The following is an 18,930-nucleotide window of genomic DNA, read 5'->3' as shown; positions in this document are numbered from 1 at the left end:
GGATGGTAACATGTTTTTGCGACATTTGTTGACGCTAGTCAGGAGCGGAAGGCTCGTGCTTCCCGGTTCTCGGCCCGCCAGCCTTCTGTATATAATAATACTTGAAATTAAGGGTGCTTATACGATCCCTATGATGACTTTTACTAGAAGATAGGGATTTGTTTCTGAAATTTATATTTTCCAAGGGTTTAGAGACTAGGCTGGAGTGGAGAATCGACCTAGAGATTTAAACGGTCACCCTGCTAGCCATTTTACCCACCTCATGATGCAGTATTCTTGCCCATAGTAGCTTCTGAGCTGTGCTTGTGGGCCGAGGACCAGATGACGGAGGCATATAGTGGGATCGGAAAGAGGCATCTTTGGATGTATTGTATTTTTAGTGTAGCCACACTAAAAATCCACTTAGTGTGGATACACTAAAGTGTAGCTCTTTACACCATTAGTTCTTGCCCAAGTGCCTAAATGGCTGCGCATGTCTTTTCTTTTATGTAGTCAGAGTGCCTTCCAAAGAATAAGCCCTCGTCTCACATAAGGCCCTGGTCCGTGCAGGAGGAAACCTTTTCTTCACTATGCTCCCTTGTTCTGCAAACTGTCTTCCTTTCCTTGGCAATGGGTGGGCTTATAATGCCAGGGGTGATTCCCACTTGTCCCTTCCCACCTCTTTGATCCGCCGCAGGATGCCTTCTTTTCTCATCCTCCTCCTTGTTGCCACTTTGATTCCATTCGTCGTACTATTTTTCCCACTCAGTCTCACCATTTTTTTTGTTCTTCGTCAGGAAGCTTAGGCTACCCCTGACGGAGAGCAGCCAGAGTACTGTGGACAGCCTGGCTCACCTCCCAGTAGTAGTGGCAGGCAACGTGGAGTCCCACTAGGGGCCCTGCGGCCAAGCAGCCAGAAAATTACAACAGAACCCGACACTACACTTTTTCTGACTTTTACAGAGGTTCTGTATACATCACAAGAGTACTGATGAGTCAGATGTAGGAAACTACACGTCGCGCTTTACCAAAACATTATGCCACTACATTCTGTCTATTTGAATGTCAATGTTGTTTTTCTTTCATTTTTTGTTACTACCAGTTGAGCGGATTTCAATAGTTCAATTGAGGTTAAAAAATTCTGAAGCAACTGTATTTGGTGATTTGTACTTTTCTTCACTAATCTGGAATAGGGAATCTGTTTTGCATTTTTTGAGATTATGAAAAATTTAATGTCGTCTGCATAAGAAGTGAAGTCTGGAGTATAGGGCTAAAACAGATTCCAACGACGTCGCTGAGCGGACATTTGCCTTGAAATTTGTAGTAAAAATCTTCTTTTAACACCGACGCTATTACCGGCTTCTTTTAGGAATAACTCCTTCTGCCTTCGCTATCACATGCGAGCCAGTATGCAAGCAAAACACTAGTGTCTGATGAATTTTGATTGTGCTATTCACTGAAATTAGCATTGCCAGAACTATTTCTAACGAAATGAAAATTTTTTTACATTGAAATTATTTTCTTTATTTCTTAAGAGGACTTTTTCTTGTTTTGTTTTAATCATTTCGCATCAAACTACGTACTAAAAAGAACACTTAAATAGAGTGAACTCTCGAATATCTGGTTTTCGAATTAAGTGCTACAGGCCAGTGAATCTTCCATGCGGTAGTTTTTCGGTTAGCTTTGATTTTCCATATTTTGTTTCATTTCTTCCTCTTCCTTTTTTAACGCGGATTATCGAAATGGTTCCACAGCGAAACCTTTTGCACTCACATTCAATTTGTAAATCTGAGTGTTCGCGGTACAGTAAAATTAAAGGAAAACTAATTAGCCAATCATAAGGTTGATTATATTGACTTGGAAAGGCTATGGTTTAGCAAAGAGTGGACGTATGGAAGAATTCTGCGATGTCGTTTTTATAAAAATTCCCACTGTAGATGGATTTGCATTCGTAAAATTGGTTTCTGAGCTTTTACCATTCTTAATTAGAAATACATCGTGTGTGATATTTTGTTTTTCTGCACCATCGGCTTTTCCCCTCCATTACTTTCATCAATGGAGAATATATGATAACAAGTAAAATTCAAATAATTGGAATTATGTCTTCTAATTAAAATTGGACGATATAAAATAATAAATATAAACAAATAATGCATGTTGCAATATAAAAAAAGAATTAAAATATAATTACTGTAATAAATTACTTTGAAAAGATATATAGTTTTGTTCGATAATTTTCCTCCTACCGGTTTCCCAAACTTCTCTAAAGGGTTACGTACATATCATTACAAAAAATTATCATGGTGTAGTTAAACAAGGCGCCTCCATAGCCAGGTGGGAAGGAGCAACAGTGCGTAGCACATGCTTCTTGATTAGACCGGAGTTCGAGCCCGTCACCACCAAATACGGAGAATGCAGTAAGGTCAGGGAATGACCACCGCATATTCCCGGAGCAATATGGCCTTAGTTGCTAATGCTCCTAAAATTCAAAGAACAAGAACAAGTAGTTAAACAAGAATGCCAAAACCCTAGAATTATTAAAGTATCCGATTGATCATTAATATTTAAGATTAAATTTATTTTCATATTTACGGGAACTGCTATCCAGCATATTGACAGCCAGTGTAATTACAGCGGAAAAACATTATCCGACTTTTTTGTTACAGAGAATAATTGTAGCTTACCACTTATCAATTGAAAAACTCATCAGTAGGGAAGATGTGGTGAATTAATCACGCAGAACCTTCTTAATAGCTATGATTAACGTCCATTGACCAGAAATCTATCGCGAGTAATTTTTAATTAAAAGTTGCGTATGATTTTATTATAATACCTAATTTAATTAGACATTCTCTTTGAAACATTTTGTTAGAAGCACTAATGATCATTTTTGGAAATTCCTGTCTGTGATTAATTGAAGAATAGGTAGTTAGAAAAGCTGCATGAATATAAGTTCTAAAGAAGAGCAAACTCTTTGGCGGTATTTAAATAAAGATCTTGATTAAATAAACCAATAATGAAAGTTTATTAATTAATTGTAAATTCGATTATTTCTTCCTCCGAATTTAATTATTTTATTATATTAATTAATGATCAAACAAATTAAAACTTTTTTTTTATATTGGAAATTTATTTTTGATTAATTTTTATAAAAATTCACTTAATTTGTATAAACAAATTAAGTGAATGATAAAATTGTAGAAGAGTTTGGAGAATTTGGCTTATTTAAAACATTTTTCATTTAACTAATTTTCCACAATTTTATTCGTTTTAATCGCTTTCTTTTTTATTCTTATCTCCCGATAATCCTGGGTTAAATTGCATGTATAAAAAAGGAATTAATTTTTGATATAGAACCGCCTCTAGGGATGAGTGCGTTTGAGAATCTTATTTCGTTGATAATTAGGTAGAATGCACACCAGTAGCAGCGAGGTCAAGTTGAAAGTTTTATCCCCTTATCCTTCACATTAGTTTCTTGTTATGTTACAGGTTAAGAGTAAATTGATTTTATTTTAACGAAGAGGCATACTTCATTAAAAGAAATTAATACCACTTAGCGTTTACAAGTGATAGGCTTTCTCATTTAAATTTTAGTTCCTTCATGTTACGTTGAATATATTGTAGAAATAAAAATGCATTTAATAATATGCATCTTTATTTCAATTATTCATGATCTATTTTAGAACACAACAGCACAATTGCATCAACTGCAGTGAAGGGAATTTGTCATACTATTTATTTATGGTAAGGAAAATAAAATATTTATTTATTTAAATCTACGTGAGCAACTGTAAACTTCACAGCATCTTGTGTACCGAGGCGACGATGTTAGCAAGTTTCTGTTATTTTAATAATAATTCTAAATTGTACAACAGACGCTTTAATTTCAGGCAAGGTAATCACTTAATACTGTCTCGTGTAAAATAATCGAAGTTTTGAATCACGATGGCATTTCACGAGCCCCTGTAAATGCATCTTCTCTGCACATCATTTGTGTATTCCTGTGAGGTTTATATATGGGATTACATGACGCTCAACTGGAACGCTGTTAATCACAAAGGGAATCCGTTATTTTATTAAGAAAAAATATTGCTTCACCACAAAAATTATCGTTTTTACTTCATTAACTTGCAAAAAACAAAGTAAAATAATTCATTTTCAAGTTAGTCTTCGTCTGTGCCATACTGAATCTTTAAAAACAGGTACTTCCAGGTTTCTGAAGACTATTGTCAATGTCTTTCAGCCTGTTGAACTGTTTAGTAAAGTAGCACATCGTTAAAATTGCTTAAGACTAGTTTAAGCTTAATATTTAATTTTTTTTTCAATATTTTTAATTTTCTTTTTCTGTAAAGAGGCTACGACTATTCCACTTCCGTGGTTCGAAACTTATCTGACAACGTGAAGAATTATTTTAGTCGGATAGGAAAGAACTTTTGTAGATTCTTTTCATATTATGGTCGAGTTATTCGGCCTGATTCAGGAGTTTTCTTTCCTCAAACAGGCAGATTGATCCACGGAAAATACTTATGTAAGATATTTGAAAGACCCAAATAAGTTGGCTACCTGATAGGATTTTATTGCTTTTAAGATTTTAACATGTTTGAAGTCATATTTAGGAGTATTTACAAAATCATTCAAAGAGAATAATATTAGAAAAGCCCTTTCAGTAGTAATGCGTTAGTCAAGATGTTATTTCTCTAATATAAGTCTGATTCTCGGGTCTGAAAAGTTCTTAGCCCTGGGATAGCGTATATGCTTATGGATTTGCATGCATGTCGTGCGGTCTAATCTGTAAGCCGCCACAAAAATTGTTAACTGAGTGTTGTTTCATTAGTCTCCAATAACAGTAAAGTGGTTAAATTCTCTTTCTTGTGGACTACCTCGATAAGTCTAATAAAATTCCATACTATTACGAATTTTAATAATTCGTAATAATATGGAATTTTTGAGAATGCTCTTGTTAGTTTACAAACGCATGCCCAAAAAATGAACCAAGTGCATCATAATCTAGGCAGTATTATTCCCTTGTGCTATGTCTGATTGATGGTTCAATTTATATACTTTTTGGATTTAAAATGTCGAAATAATTCATAGGGGAAGCCTACTCCCTCCATCTGAGCTTGCCTAAACAGCCTCGGTTTCTTTGAGGCAAGCCTCAGGTTGTGCTAATTAGAGAGGTTGATAAAAATGAGTATAAAATTACGCTATCTGGCCACTTGTTAGGGTTATGGAGGTTTAGGCTATATGCAGAAATCTATGCAAATGTATAAATTGAAAGGAAAGAAAGTCCATAAAGCCATGTGACCTGACTCGTGTTCAAATCGCTTTACCGGCAATAGGGAACGGAAAGGATCTCATAGAATTAGAAACAGTTGTCGGTGCAGATATTGCATTATAGATAAGAGCCGCGCTTGTGAAAGTGTTCGAGGGGCATTATGCCCTCAGCTGCAAATGCGCCATTAAACACCAAATCAAACAAACAAATAATCAAGTGTTTAAAGACGAATACCGTGCCAGTCTCCAAGGGATGGAAAAACGCCATAAACATAACATCCATTAAAAGACGCAATTGCAACAGAAAATTGTCAGTGGTGGATCCCAACCTTGTACAGTTCACCTTTTCAGTGGTAAATCCCAACTAGAAATGTGAAATATCTCGAAAACGATTCACTTAAGGACCCATATTTACTAGGCTTTTTTTCATATTGTAGTCTGTCCAGTTCATCTTTAAATTATTGACCATCACTTTTGAAACACCTTGTATATCAGGTCAAAATAATTACATCCAGTCTTGAATAATCTTGTGACAGTGATCGACATTAAGACTATGTTTTAGCCCGTACTGGCGATTATCACTTCCATCATTAAAGAAAATTGCGAATGAATTTCATACAGGTGACCTCCATAAAGCGTTCGCAGGAACGTTTAGAACGTACCCGGAGATTTTTGTTTGTTTGTTATTAAAGTTTTCATATAAATGTAATGACGAAGTTCATTTTAAATAAGTTTCTGGTGCCGGGCTTTTTATGTGTAAACTGCAATCGATCACATCAAAACATAATGCAAAAGTAGAAACAGTTGTTTCATTAGAATTGGTAATTTGGATAAATAGTTTAAGCCGTCGCCCAGAACGTATATACAACATAAACTTCCTGTAGTGTCCTCGAATATGGTAAGTATTCAGAAGTGAGATGCGGATTGAATAATAACTTGAAATTCAATTTGAATTAGCCGCAATGTAATACGCTAGAAGTCACTAAAAGAATTATTATTAGCATATTACAGCAGGTTCGAAACTATACTACTATGATATGCTACCGATATATTTTGTAGTAATAATAATGTGTTATTGCAAAAGACGTTAAAACAATGAAGGAAACCATTTTTAAAATAGTAAAAAATGGTTCCCGAAAGAAATTTATGAAGTTTTCTTTGGAGAGAAGGGGGAACGTACTGGATTTTACAGTGGCATCGATCAAAATATTTTGGAATAAATACTCGAGCTCGCCACCTACAAATAACAAGTAGGTATGAGGTAAGGCACGAGAAAATACTACGCGAATTTATTATCACCAAGAAAGAGTGATGGACCGAGATCTTTAAAATGATTTTCATTATTCAGAAAATGATGAACAGCCTTTTTAAAGAAAGGAATTTACAAAAATGATGCTTTACAGGACGTCACCCAAGGAAAATGGATTACTTTGTTTTCTATTTTTAATGTTTTAAATATTTTTTGTAGTTTCGTGCAAACCTTATTTCTTTGAAGAATAATACGGCAGAACGGACCCCTTATTATCTTTAGAAACAAAAAAAATGAATAGGGCAAGGTGGGTTAAACAGAACCGCGAGTTGTAAGATACAAAATAAGAAAATAAACCTTGAAAAATAAATAATTTTTATGGAAAATGTATTGCCATCTTTAACCAGTAGAGAACACTAGTTGTCTTTAAGCAGTTAATGGCTGACATACAATTTCATAACTACTAATTTGTACCAAGATAGATATTTTAGACTTTACTGAAATAAAGCTACATATGAAATACCCCTTTCAATTAGAAATTAAGATTTAATGCAAATTTTGTTAGTTTTGTATAATGTATGGAGCCTTAGCATAAATTGATATTGAAACTTTCAATAGGGCACGTGATTTAACTTTGCTAATTAAAATTTAAAAAAATAAAACGTGAGTCTGCCAAAATATACAGATATCAGCGGACTAAGAAGACAATAGATAATTATATTATAAAAGTGTTTTTATATATGTTTTACATTGGTTTTATAAAGCTTTAGAAAAATGTATTAATAAGTTAACTAGCCTAAGTTTGTATTTCTGAGTATAATTCCCTTTTTTCTAAGAATGATTCAAAATTGCAAAAGAAAGGGAAAGTGAATGCCGGGCGGGTAGCGACGATATAGAAGAAGCCTTCCTTACTGAAAAAATAATGAAAATAAACATTCAGAAAGTCTTATAAAGTTTATTTTACCACTTGTTATCCTAAGACAAGATCTGAAACGAAAAGTAGAGACTTGTAGGTAATTACACGTAATACAATTCTCGATATATCAGAAGAAGAAGAATCTGCTCTAGAAAAGTGATTAATTCTTTATCGCCCAGAAGATTTTGAACGACCAGAAAATAGATTCAGGAACTCGTTTATGAATATAGTGAAAAATAACGGCAAACATCGACTTAATGGGAATAAACAAATGGCTAAAAAAGATTGGTGATTTAATTCTTTATGGGAAGGTCCCTATTACTGTCAGTAGGTGCAATAAGAGGCATGAATCAGCTCGATTCTTTTGTTAACAACTTATTTTGATAAACCGAAGTTCATCTTTAATGTTGATGAAAGCGGAATACCTTTAACCATCCCGTCCAACTATCATTAACAGTAGGCTAGGAAGGAGTCTGAAATTCTGTTTTTGCACCTGAAGAAAGAAGAGAGAAGGCCACAGTTGTTGATAAAGCTATGTGTACATTAGGCTAAGGCATTCTACCTTTCTTTATATTTGTAGGGAAACCAAATCGCGTTAAACTGAAGGATAATATGCGGCCTGAAACTAAAATTGCAATGGCAGACTCTGGTTACATTAATGGAGAAATTTTTCTGGTTTGGATGGAACATTTCAGCCAGTAAAAACTCAGTGTTTATTGATATTTAAAAGGCCAATCTATACAATGGAAATGATTAAAAAATGTATCTGTTTATGCAGAAGAAAATAGCATTATTCTGTTAGCTCTACTGTCACATTCCAGTCACATATCTTCAGCCACTTGAAAAGGTATTTTTTCAAGCCTCTAAAATATGGTAATTTTAAACAGTTATTATTATTAGTAGCAAATGACACAAAAAGCAACCTTATGGTTAATATCAGCCAAAAACAGCCACTACTCATCTGTTCATCTCCTCTAATATTTTTCTATTTCTTCTTTAAATTTATTCGTGCTGCTCACTTCCACAACACCAGATGGAACTTTATTTCAACAATAACTCTTTGGTTGCAAGAAAATTTTCGCATATCTATCCTGCAACAGTCTTTTTTCAATTTAAATTTATGTTCCTCTATGTGAGTTCTCTGATAAGAGTAAGGTTGCAATCAGCATTTAGTGTACTCAATCTATATTAAAGGTTGGAGGCTTCTAATCTTAATATATCTGAAACATAGTACAATCCCAGAAGTGTGATTTTTTTTTCTGATTAAAAATTATGATTCAATTCGAGAAGAAAGGATATTGGATCCAATAGAAAAGATGTCAAAATGTTTATATAAAGCATGCGCATGCATTATTTTTCTAGAAATTAATGCATACTGTTTCTCTGGAATTATTGGCATTAAACTTGTATCCTTTTTTTAATTTATATATTTTGAATTATAATAATGCAATTTTTAATAAAGTATATTGGCTAAAATACTTTTTTAACTCACACGCAATTTTATTGTTTTCTTTATTTATCCTCTAAGATGAACTATTATAAACAAAATTAATGAATTCTAAAATTCCATTTTTGTTTAGTTCAACATTATTAAAGATAAAAAATAGTTGGATTAATTTAGGGTCGGACAAAACAACTACATATTTTAAAATTGAAATGATTACTGTGAAAATTGGAAAGGACATTGACTTTTTTATTAGAGCTATAATAATGTACATCAAAGTATTTGTTACTATTCAGTGTGTGAAAATGTTTCTTAAATGGCCATTACCATTGCGAACACAATCCTCGACTCGTCCTCTCACGTTTTCCACTGCTCTGTGTAATGTCTGGTGGTATTCTTTCAATTTCAGGAATGTTTTACATAGACATTGATTTACATGACCAAGAGGATAAGTCTGGTGATCGTGGTGGCCAATTTATCTTACCAAAACGAAACAATGTGATTTAGAAACATTTCCTTGAAAGTGTCTATAGAAAGTTTTCGGTATGTGTAATACCACCATTGTGTTAAAACAAGACATTTCGTAATTTGACTACCTTTTGGTGAAGATCCTCTATTACAGATCCTTGCATTATGTTTACATAAAGGGCTACAGCTACGAGACAGCTAAACCATTAGCATTTTCATAAAAGTATGGACCGATGATTCCGCATGCAGCCATCCCACACCAAATGGTAAATTTTCGGTTGTGTAGCGGTTGTTCACAAAGTTGATAGTCTGTAAGCTCAATTGTGTAGACTTTGGAATCACGTTTCCCATTTTGTACCCCAGTGAGTAATCTAGCTATGTAATGCTGCATTTGCCTTGTTTCCAGCCTGCTGATTATCTTAAACTCAATCAATCAACTAAAACGGCACTTTCTTTACATACTGATTGTCATACTATTGACGGATCGGAAAATGATGGGACGTTGTTGAATGGATGGGTTTGTGGCTTGCCTGTTTATATCTTTGAAGTCTGTCTTCAAGTTTTGTGATGGAACTCTGGTTAAGCATTTGTCCTTTACCGGTGACATTCATTTATTTTTCTTGGCGATTATGATTTAGAAAGCGGCATCCATTTACAAATTCTGTTTTAGGGAGTCTCATGTAAACGTTGAATATTATTAACTATTTCTGTTTCTTTCTGCGGATGTCAATAAACCTTTTAGAATTGTGTATTTTTACCAATTATGAGCCCAAACGAATTTTCCACAATTTCTCTCTTGTTTTTCTATTTATTTCTTAACGTTGTTGAACTTTTGGTCATTTGGAATAATTGCCTGTACTATATGTGCTCAGTTTGTAATTCACTTTTAAATTCACATTTTTGATACTGTGTATTGAGAGAAAATCAGTTTCTTCTTTCCGTTGTAGAAACCGAATCACTTTATAGAACTGAATCAGTCGCTGGAAAATTAACCAAAAGCATTTAAATACACTTCATTATGCTTGCAAATGCAAGTTATCGTGAAAATAATTATTTTCCAATACAGATAACATGTTTACTTTTATTACTCTAATTTGCATGGCTTTCTGGTTGTTTTCTTTAGCCTATATCGGGAAAGATTTGGGCATTTGGCAGCTGATAGTTGGTGTTTGCTGATGTGAAATGGGTGACCATCATGGATAGTTACATAATTCAGCGATTGCTATACAAAAATGGAATTTTAAAAAATCTTAAATTAAGAAATTTGTTTTCTCGATTCGCATTTGATCGAAACTTAGATATTCACATTTTAAAAATAAAAGCTCTGTTTCAAGGATAAAAGTTATGATCGCAAAAATACAGTTCATTAATTCGTTTATTTTTGCCATCTGAAACTACCCTTCCCAGATTTATATTTTCATTTTTGATTAAAATTTAAAATTAATAATATTTAAACTTAAGAACATGATGATAACTTCTTTTAGATTTCGTTTAGAGTAAATAAATTCAAACCTATTGTTGCAACAAATTGTTATTTATTATTAAATGTATTTCTTATGAAATAATTAATCACGTCCATCAAAGAGCCGACCGGGCTAGCCGAGTGGGTAAAGTACCTGCCCGGCAACCCAAAGGTCGCGGGTTCGATTCCCGCCTCGGGCTTGGATCATAGTACTGCAAAAACCTTGGGAGGTGCAATATGGCCACAGAAGCCGATGCGCCAACAACTACCAAATCAATCAAAAAAACCATCAAAGAATTCCTTAGACTTGAAAATGAGGCAATTTCTCCTTTTCACCTGAAAAAATGCATTATCGATACTCTCTAAATGCGTGTAAGTTTTGTCTTCCTTGGTGAGAAATACAGGTCAAAGAGGAAATGGAAGCCTGCCGTTTAGAATGGAGGTGGGGAGGTAGGTACCTAACATTCCCTTAATGTTAGGCCACTGTCTTTTCATCACGCAAAAAGGCGTAAAAAGGCTGTGTAGCATGCACCTGCGCTACCAAGCGATGCGTTGTTTGCAAGAAATCGTACTAGCATAAAATACGTGCCTCAGTTCACGAAGTAGAGACACATAAATGGAAAGAATGGAGGAGGAGAGAATTGCGAATAGTTAAAAGCAGAAAATAGAAAATGAGAACACGAGGGAATTGGGAATTAAAGTACGAAAGAGTAGACAAGGACCTGCAAGCGCAAGCATGATAGAAAGAGAGCTACTAGTAGATAATACAAAAGAAAGAGCTCTACCGGAAGAAAATTTCAGAGAAGTAGAATGAACTGAAAAAAATAAATAAGTATATAACGACGAATAACAAAGAAAACCTCGTGTGTAAAGATAACAACAAATATACTAGTGTGAATACCTCTTTAATTACTTCACCTGAGCATGAAGAAACGATCTTAAAACAAAGGAGGAGAACTTTAGATTCGATTTACAAAGAAAGTTTTTTGTTTATCATTTGCAAATCAATAAATGGATTATTTTGTTTTAGGTGGTGTAATAATTAATATCATTCTTCAGGAACATAGAGGGATGGCGAAGTCTGATTATAAATGGCGAGGTTTCTTTGATTTTAAAGCAGAAAACCGTCTACAATTTAATGCTTTGGCAGTAAAAAGGGAACTACAATAGTGATTTAAATGATAACGGAAAATAAAACTATTTCTTTCTTGGCAACACTGATCATGTCTGCTATCACGTCCGATATATCATCTTTAGGAGGACATTGTCAGCTTAACAAATGCACAAAGATCAAGATGCGATTAGCACATCACGTTTTAAAAAAAAAAAACAGTCAATTTGTTATAAGATATTCCGTATCACTTCCTCACCATACTCATAATTAGCGCTAAGCAATTTTCACTCAATCTGGTCATTGAAAGAATCGCCCATTGGATTAACCAAAATAATTGCTTTCTCGATAGGTACTCTTATTGGTTTGAGACTAGAGGAATTGTGCGGTGAAGCACAATTGGTTTGAGACTAGAGGAATACCATTACAGTGAAGATGGAAATACAGGGCCATAAAAAAAATATTTTGAATTCTTCATATGCATTGACATTAATGAAGAGAATGTGCATGGGAAAATTGGGAAATTTGGACATGGGAAAATCCTACAACAAATAAATAGTTGCCATATAGGATCGTATCTAATGATTATCAGGACAATTTGCAGCTGGATGATTCTGGCCACTTGAAATTTTCTTAATAAAAAGCATTGAAGCACACTGCACATATGCTTGTAAATGCGAGACATCTTCGAAAGAAATATTTTATAGTACGGATACAAATAAATATTTTATCATTCTAAGTTGCAACGAAAAAAACATTATCTTAGGTAGTCAGAAAAACCTTCTAAAAATGCTGTTGGTGACACAAGAATCGTATATTGAAAGTGCTTCTCCCATTACCAAATTTGACTACTGAAAGAAGAACATTTTTAGAGCTCTTGACAACTTTCAACCCAAATTATTTTTTGTTAATTATATTACCTTTAGGAGTTAGAAGCATGTAAGCGGTTGCAAGACAGCATTAGAAAAAAATGCCTCATTAATCTTTGCGCACAATTATTTGAATTTTTTTTTCTCTACACATTGTGTAGGGATCATGTGTGAATAATATGTATAGTGTTCAAGAATTTATTAATACAAGTATATATAAATACTAGTATATTCCTAATTTTCGCATAATTGAAAGTGGTGAGTGCTCTGATATTAAAAACCAAGTTAGGAATTTCAATAAATATAAGTAATTCAAACCAGAACATGTTTTTGATTATCTTGTATACATTTTGTTTATTGTATGATTAAAATATTTTTCTATATAAACTTTGCTATTTTAATTTGAATCACCGTCATCAAACGAGGGCATATCAGTAAATGAAGTACCCGAAATGAAGGAAGAGACTGAAAATTATTCATGGTAAAAAGAAGACGTAACCACTCAGAAGGTAAGTTCGACGATCAGAAACAAAAACAACCCAGTAATTCAACTGTAGGAAATGAATAGTCATTTGCCCATTGGAACGTAATCCACTAAACCAAGAAAAGGGATAACGTGGATTCTTAGCAGACATGAACTTTTCTTCTGTGTTTCTTAACTATAACACCACAGGGAAAACAAACTTGAAGTAAAAAAAATAAAACTCATGCAAAAGAGAAGAAATTCTAAGCATAATAACGATGATCCAAACTGCTGGGTTGGGGTTTCTTCAACTCGCATTTTAATGCCAACTCTTCACATGCAGCAACACATACAGTAGATACCCCATATTTATCCCATTTACTCATTGCTTTTTACCAATATGGAAATGAATGCTTTCGTTTCGCTCTCAAATTGCGTCAACTTATTTGTCAAAAACTTCAATTTTCGTGAGACACACATTAGTTAAGGAACGGAAAATGCAGTGTTTAGTTGTTTTTATTACTGCTCGACTAGAATATTAGAGAACGTATCTAATAGCACATAACGAGTAAGCTCACCTTTAGGTGATAATCTCGGAAATCTTGCGTGGCATGGACTTTACTTAGTGTGAACAGATGTCCCTTGTAATTCTGTTTCAAGATGACATTTAGATTAATCAGGTTCATTCGTTGCTGAGGTCTGTGTCGGTTGCCTCTTTCTAGACGATCTCACAGATTCTCAGTTGGATTTATTATGCAGCTAAAATAGCATAACTTCTGCTCATAGCTTTTCATTGAGAGAGAAGGCTATAGATGATTCTAAAATACTCGTAAAAAATCTTGAAATGTCTTTTGAAAGTTGAATTTTCTGTTGACTCTAATCACGACGTTATCTTATATTCCTACAAGCAGGCCTCATTGCGGTAAAAATTAGCAATAAGAGTGGAGTTGGTTGGGTATTCAGTTTATGAAAAACGCTAAAATCGTTATTGTATTAAAAGTTTGTGAACAACCAAGTTGAAGCAGATGGTTCTGATGTATTGAGGAATTTATTATAAAACATCGCAAAAAGTGCATATTTGGACATTTCAGATAGCAAGGGCCAGATTGCCAAGGCAAAGAATAACTAGTAGTAATCAGTTGGCTCAAGAATTATTTCGGGAAATTGGCAAAGGCGTCATACCACCAACAGTTCGTCGTCGGCTTATCGTAGCAGACAAGACATAAAATTCAAGGTTCAGAGAATGCAGTTGTTTTTAAAGTTGAGGTAAGTCACGCAACGCCTGGAATGGTTGCAAGTCATTTGGAGATGACTCGCATTTCGAATTTAATCATAGGGAAAAAAACGAGAACGTTTCTGGGTTGCAAATCGTGGCAGGAAATTTGTTCATTCAGTTTGAAAAATCGTCTTCAAGGCGGTTGGTGCGTAGTGGATCTTTTCAAATCAGTGCGTAGTGGATCTTTTCGGAGATAAGCACGGTTGAAGTATTTTATGAAAGGCGCCTAAACAACGGCTGCTATCTTTCATTGTCGCAGAAGAAAAAAAGAGAAAGAATTACAGTACATTCGATTCAATTACAAAAGCAGATCAACTTATGAAAAACACCAAGATAATTTTTTTTCTCTAAAACTTCAGTTAATTCTCAGTGTTAAAAGTAAAACTGTAGCTATTATTATGCTTTTATAAATAGTTTCATATTTGCGCGCGATGAAACGCTGTTTGGAACTGCTGTTTTTCAATAAATTGCCTTGTGATAGTTAATATTACACATGATCAAACTATAAAGAGTTGGGTATTTTAAATTATAAATAACCATTTGATCAAATAATTTTTTATAAATTTTTATACAATAAAGGTGTAAAGCATTGGGCACTCATATTTTTGATCACTGTGTGTATTCACTATTCTGGTGGCAGTAGATCAAGAGAAGATTTGAGCTATTGCCTTCATTTTCTCATCTAACCTCCTAGACAGAATGCCAAGAATTTTGTGATTGCCTGTGGATTTATGCTATTTTTTTAAACAGCATGGTGTGCAGACAAAATAGAAATTGACTCATTCATAGTACAGTGTTGCTTTATTAAACTTTTTCATATTTTTCTTCAATATGACGCTGTACACACTTCTGAAGTAAAATCACTTCTATGAAAAACCCGTTTAACAAACCCACCTATAGCTCAGGCATTCAATATTCTGCCCCGGAAGTTCGAAATGCTTGCAACAGATTTGATGCTTTAGATCTAGGTTTGGTGGGTAATACGATAAGACTCTCTCTGTGTGTGTGTGTGTGTGTGTGTGTGTGTGTGTGAGAGGGAGAGAGAGAGAGAGAGAGGGAGGGAGAGAGAGAGAGAGAGAGAGAGAGAGTGACTGACTGACTGACTGTGAGAGAGAGAGAGAGAGAGAGAGACTGAGACTGTTTTGAAAGAGAAATTTTATTTAACCAGTAACAGAAAATAATTTAATAGTAGAGACTTTAATCTATTCAGAAGGTACCTTTTACACCTATCAAAAGGAAGTATTGAATAAATGAATTTATTTTCACTCTGGCGAGGTCAGCTATTTCTTTGTAACCCTATTGGGCGAAATCGGAGATCTAAGTAGCTGAAACGAACTTTATTCTTTTAAAACAGCATTTCTTCCACATCTGTTTACTAATATCTTGTATATGTTTAACGAATGACATTTACATCTTCCATTTTTTTCGCGCCCTGGTAATCGATGGCTTTAAAATGTCGAGCAGGCTTATGTATACATTTTATTGCTAAGGCAGGGGTGAAAAATGAGGATAAAACCGCCCTGAAGAACTCTAGTTATGGTCTGAAGTTTTTTAGTACCCTAAGGAGACTGGTATCGTGATCAAATGCAAGCCATCCATAAATTGAAAAGTGGATGGATTCTCTGGCTGTTCACCATAACGACACACTAAGGACTAGCTGAAAAAGGAAGCATCTAGCAGACGAGAATGGATTCATAGGGGAATTTTTTATCAGCCGAAAATCGAGAGTGGGGTGGGACACACAGATTCCGAGATCTATTGGATACAACGAATTGGGTGGCGGATTACTACCGAAGATCAAAAGGTTAAAATATACTTTGAAAAATTAATCCTAAAGTTGTCAAAAATTAATCCTAGCGGGGAAATTTACAGGAATTTATTTTTGTAAATAAAGTAAGATAGCTGGAACGATTCAAAAACATTTTATTGGAGAATAAATCATTTGAAAAGTAAACGGTTCACAGTTTACCTTTAATGAATAAGAACGGTTTTCTCGAGCAGAGATTAAATTTATGTATATTGCAGATTATAATGTTGTTTTATGATTGCACCTAAATGACATGAAACAGTGAAAAAAAACTGACAAAAAGATTCTCATATTGCTCATGATTTAAAAAAAGAAATAACTTGCTTGTAATTGGTTATGTTTGGTTGTATTTGATAATCCTTAGTGTTATGGTTGAGTGTGTTTGATAATCCTTAGTGTTGTCCCTAGAAGTGAATATATACTTCTTCAGTGCGGTTGAATGTTCATTTTCTTCAAAATGTTCAATTATGCCTATTTCGGTCTGAAATATTTTCTTTTTGTATTTTGATTCAGGTTTCGGTGGCTCTGCTTTTTCATGCGAAACGATTTAATGAAAACTATATTAACAAATCCAGAATGGTATTGAGGTTATAAATCGAACCTTCTAGTATGCCAGAGAAACATAGCAATATATGCAATGTTCTCTGATGGAAGCGACGTTAACAATGCCTAGTTAATTATTGGGCAAGGAAGCTTTACAAACATTATTCAAGTCTGTGTTAAATGAAGACTCCTTGTACACATCAGATTGGGTAAATCTGTGTTTAAACGGCATAACAAGCATTGGAAATCAATGTTTGCATATGAACCGCATCGTGCTCAACAGGCTAGTGCGATGACAGACCCTATATTTTGTCGTTTTGTATCCGAGATTTCCTGTTGTAATTAATGTTGTGGAAATATTGTTCTATTGTTTTGAGACTAACTCTGTGTTCTGAAAACAGTAATGTGGGTTGCAGTTTGGTTATACTCTGGAACAACTCTCTGGTCATAAGCAAATGGAGTATTAACTTCGTTGTTACAACAGTTTAATACGCAAGGTAGTCGAATAACGAACTGCCGTTTTTTTATGTGTGGATTATAACCAGCAGAACGAGTTCTGTACCACATGACAATGGCTGGGAGCCAGTGCTTTTCAGAGCACGAAGTATTTGTTCTGCAGTACTTAATTTCCCTCCCCGAAATGCAACAGTTGTCATCTTGCTGAGTTTTGTTAGACTGTTATTTTTGTGTAGTCTGGTAATAGTCCCAAATTAATTGAATTTTCTCTCTCTCTCATATACTTTCTTATCTACTATCAAAGGATTGTCTTAAATGAAAACTTCTTCAGTTCCTGAAGCTTTTTGTTTTGTGTCATGGCTGATTATACAAGGTAAATATTCTTCAGTCTAAAATAACATTTATGCCTAATTTACGCGTCTCTTGAAGGACGTTTAAAATTTACATACACTATTCCTGAGGAAGGAATGGTGAAGAGGATCTATTGACTTCAAACCAGATTCTGTGCATGTATGTACGCCTTTAAGTAAATGTAAGCTTGAGTACATAGACATGCATTTGTTAAAATCAAGTAATTATATATCTTATTCCTCTATATGATTATTTTAAACTAATATTATAATTAATCAGACTGTCATTTGAAGATTAAGAAGGATTTATTATTTTTTCTACTTACCCAACTTTTGCGAAGTTCGTCCAATAAGTCATAACAGCCTCTGCCAGTGCTACTTCGGAACGTGTGTAATTCCTGGAGAAATGAGCTAAATTTCCAACTAAAGGTGCCCCGAATATATACGGTAAGTCCTCTCCTTGAATGCAGCCTTGTCGTTGAGGGTAATCTCCATCTTCGGTCTGGTAACTAAAAACGTAGAAAAATGATTTGTGGTGTCCTAATGCATGGTAATTGGATGATCGGATGAGGGGGGCCACGATGAGAGCGTCACTTAACGCGTCTATAGTGCTGTCCAGGATATTTACAGCATGCTGAATGGGTCGAGTCCAGTCTGTGTATTCATTCACAATCGTTAGAAATATTTCTTGGAGGTGATAACTAAAGATGTTACGGACAAGAGTCCTCAGAAGTCTGTCACGTCGATCCGCTTCGATCCCGTAACGTTCCTCATGAGCCGATATCTGAAAGTAGGATTCCACTCGAGTGACTCCGTAGAGAAGGTCAAATTGACCATACTGTTCTTCTGCTAACTCCTCCATCATGGCAGCTGGGTCACTTTGTATCACAATGCCGTCCACCGTAGGGCCATAAGCTGTCAGATAATCAGGAACTGTCATCTGAACTCTCATAATTTCCGATACGGAACGTTGTCGCATGCATTCCAGGAGAGCGGCTGTCTGTTTTATTGGACAGCCCAGCGTCCTTGCAAGTTGCTGCGTATAGGTGATTGCTTCGTGCGCAATGGCCCAGGGACTGAGCGCTGAGCCACTCTGCATAATTACCCGATGAAAAAGACCTGCAATAAGAGAAATTGGCAGACAGTATATCTGTGTCAAAATCATTAAAAGGAGTATTGTTACTGCGCATAATTTACCACTTCAATTAGTTCATTCTTTTGATAACGGCTAACTATAAGGTTTTTTTTCTTTGTAGAAAACTT

The 18,930-nt window shown here is 34.6% G+C and overlaps 1 protein-coding gene across 1 annotated transcript in view; it reads right to left on the bottom strand.

Annotated features, from left to right (window-relative positions):
* LOC150088082 (neuroligin-4, X-linked-like) overlaps positions 1-18,930 on the bottom strand; it is a 301,538-nt gene that overhangs the window by 48,347 nt on the left and 234,261 nt on the right. The window contains exon 4 of the mRNA XM_090370562.1: positions 17,994-18,786. Within this exon, the coding sequence (XP_090226688.1) occupies positions 17,994-18,786 (793 nt within the window). The remainder of the gene's footprint in view (positions 1-17,993; positions 18,787-18,930) is intronic.

The sequence above is a fragment of the Mastigoproctus giganteus genome, chromosome 3, assembly GCF_048544385.1.
Source record: "Mastigoproctus giganteus isolate SK-2022 chromosome 3, ASM4854438v1, whole genome shotgun sequence".
NCBI classification, from domain to species: Eukaryota; Metazoa; Arthropoda; class Arachnida; order Uropygi; family Thelyphonidae; genus Mastigoproctus; species Mastigoproctus giganteus.
Note: the sequence above shows the minus strand (reverse complement) of the source record. Positions and strands in the feature narration are given on the sequence as shown.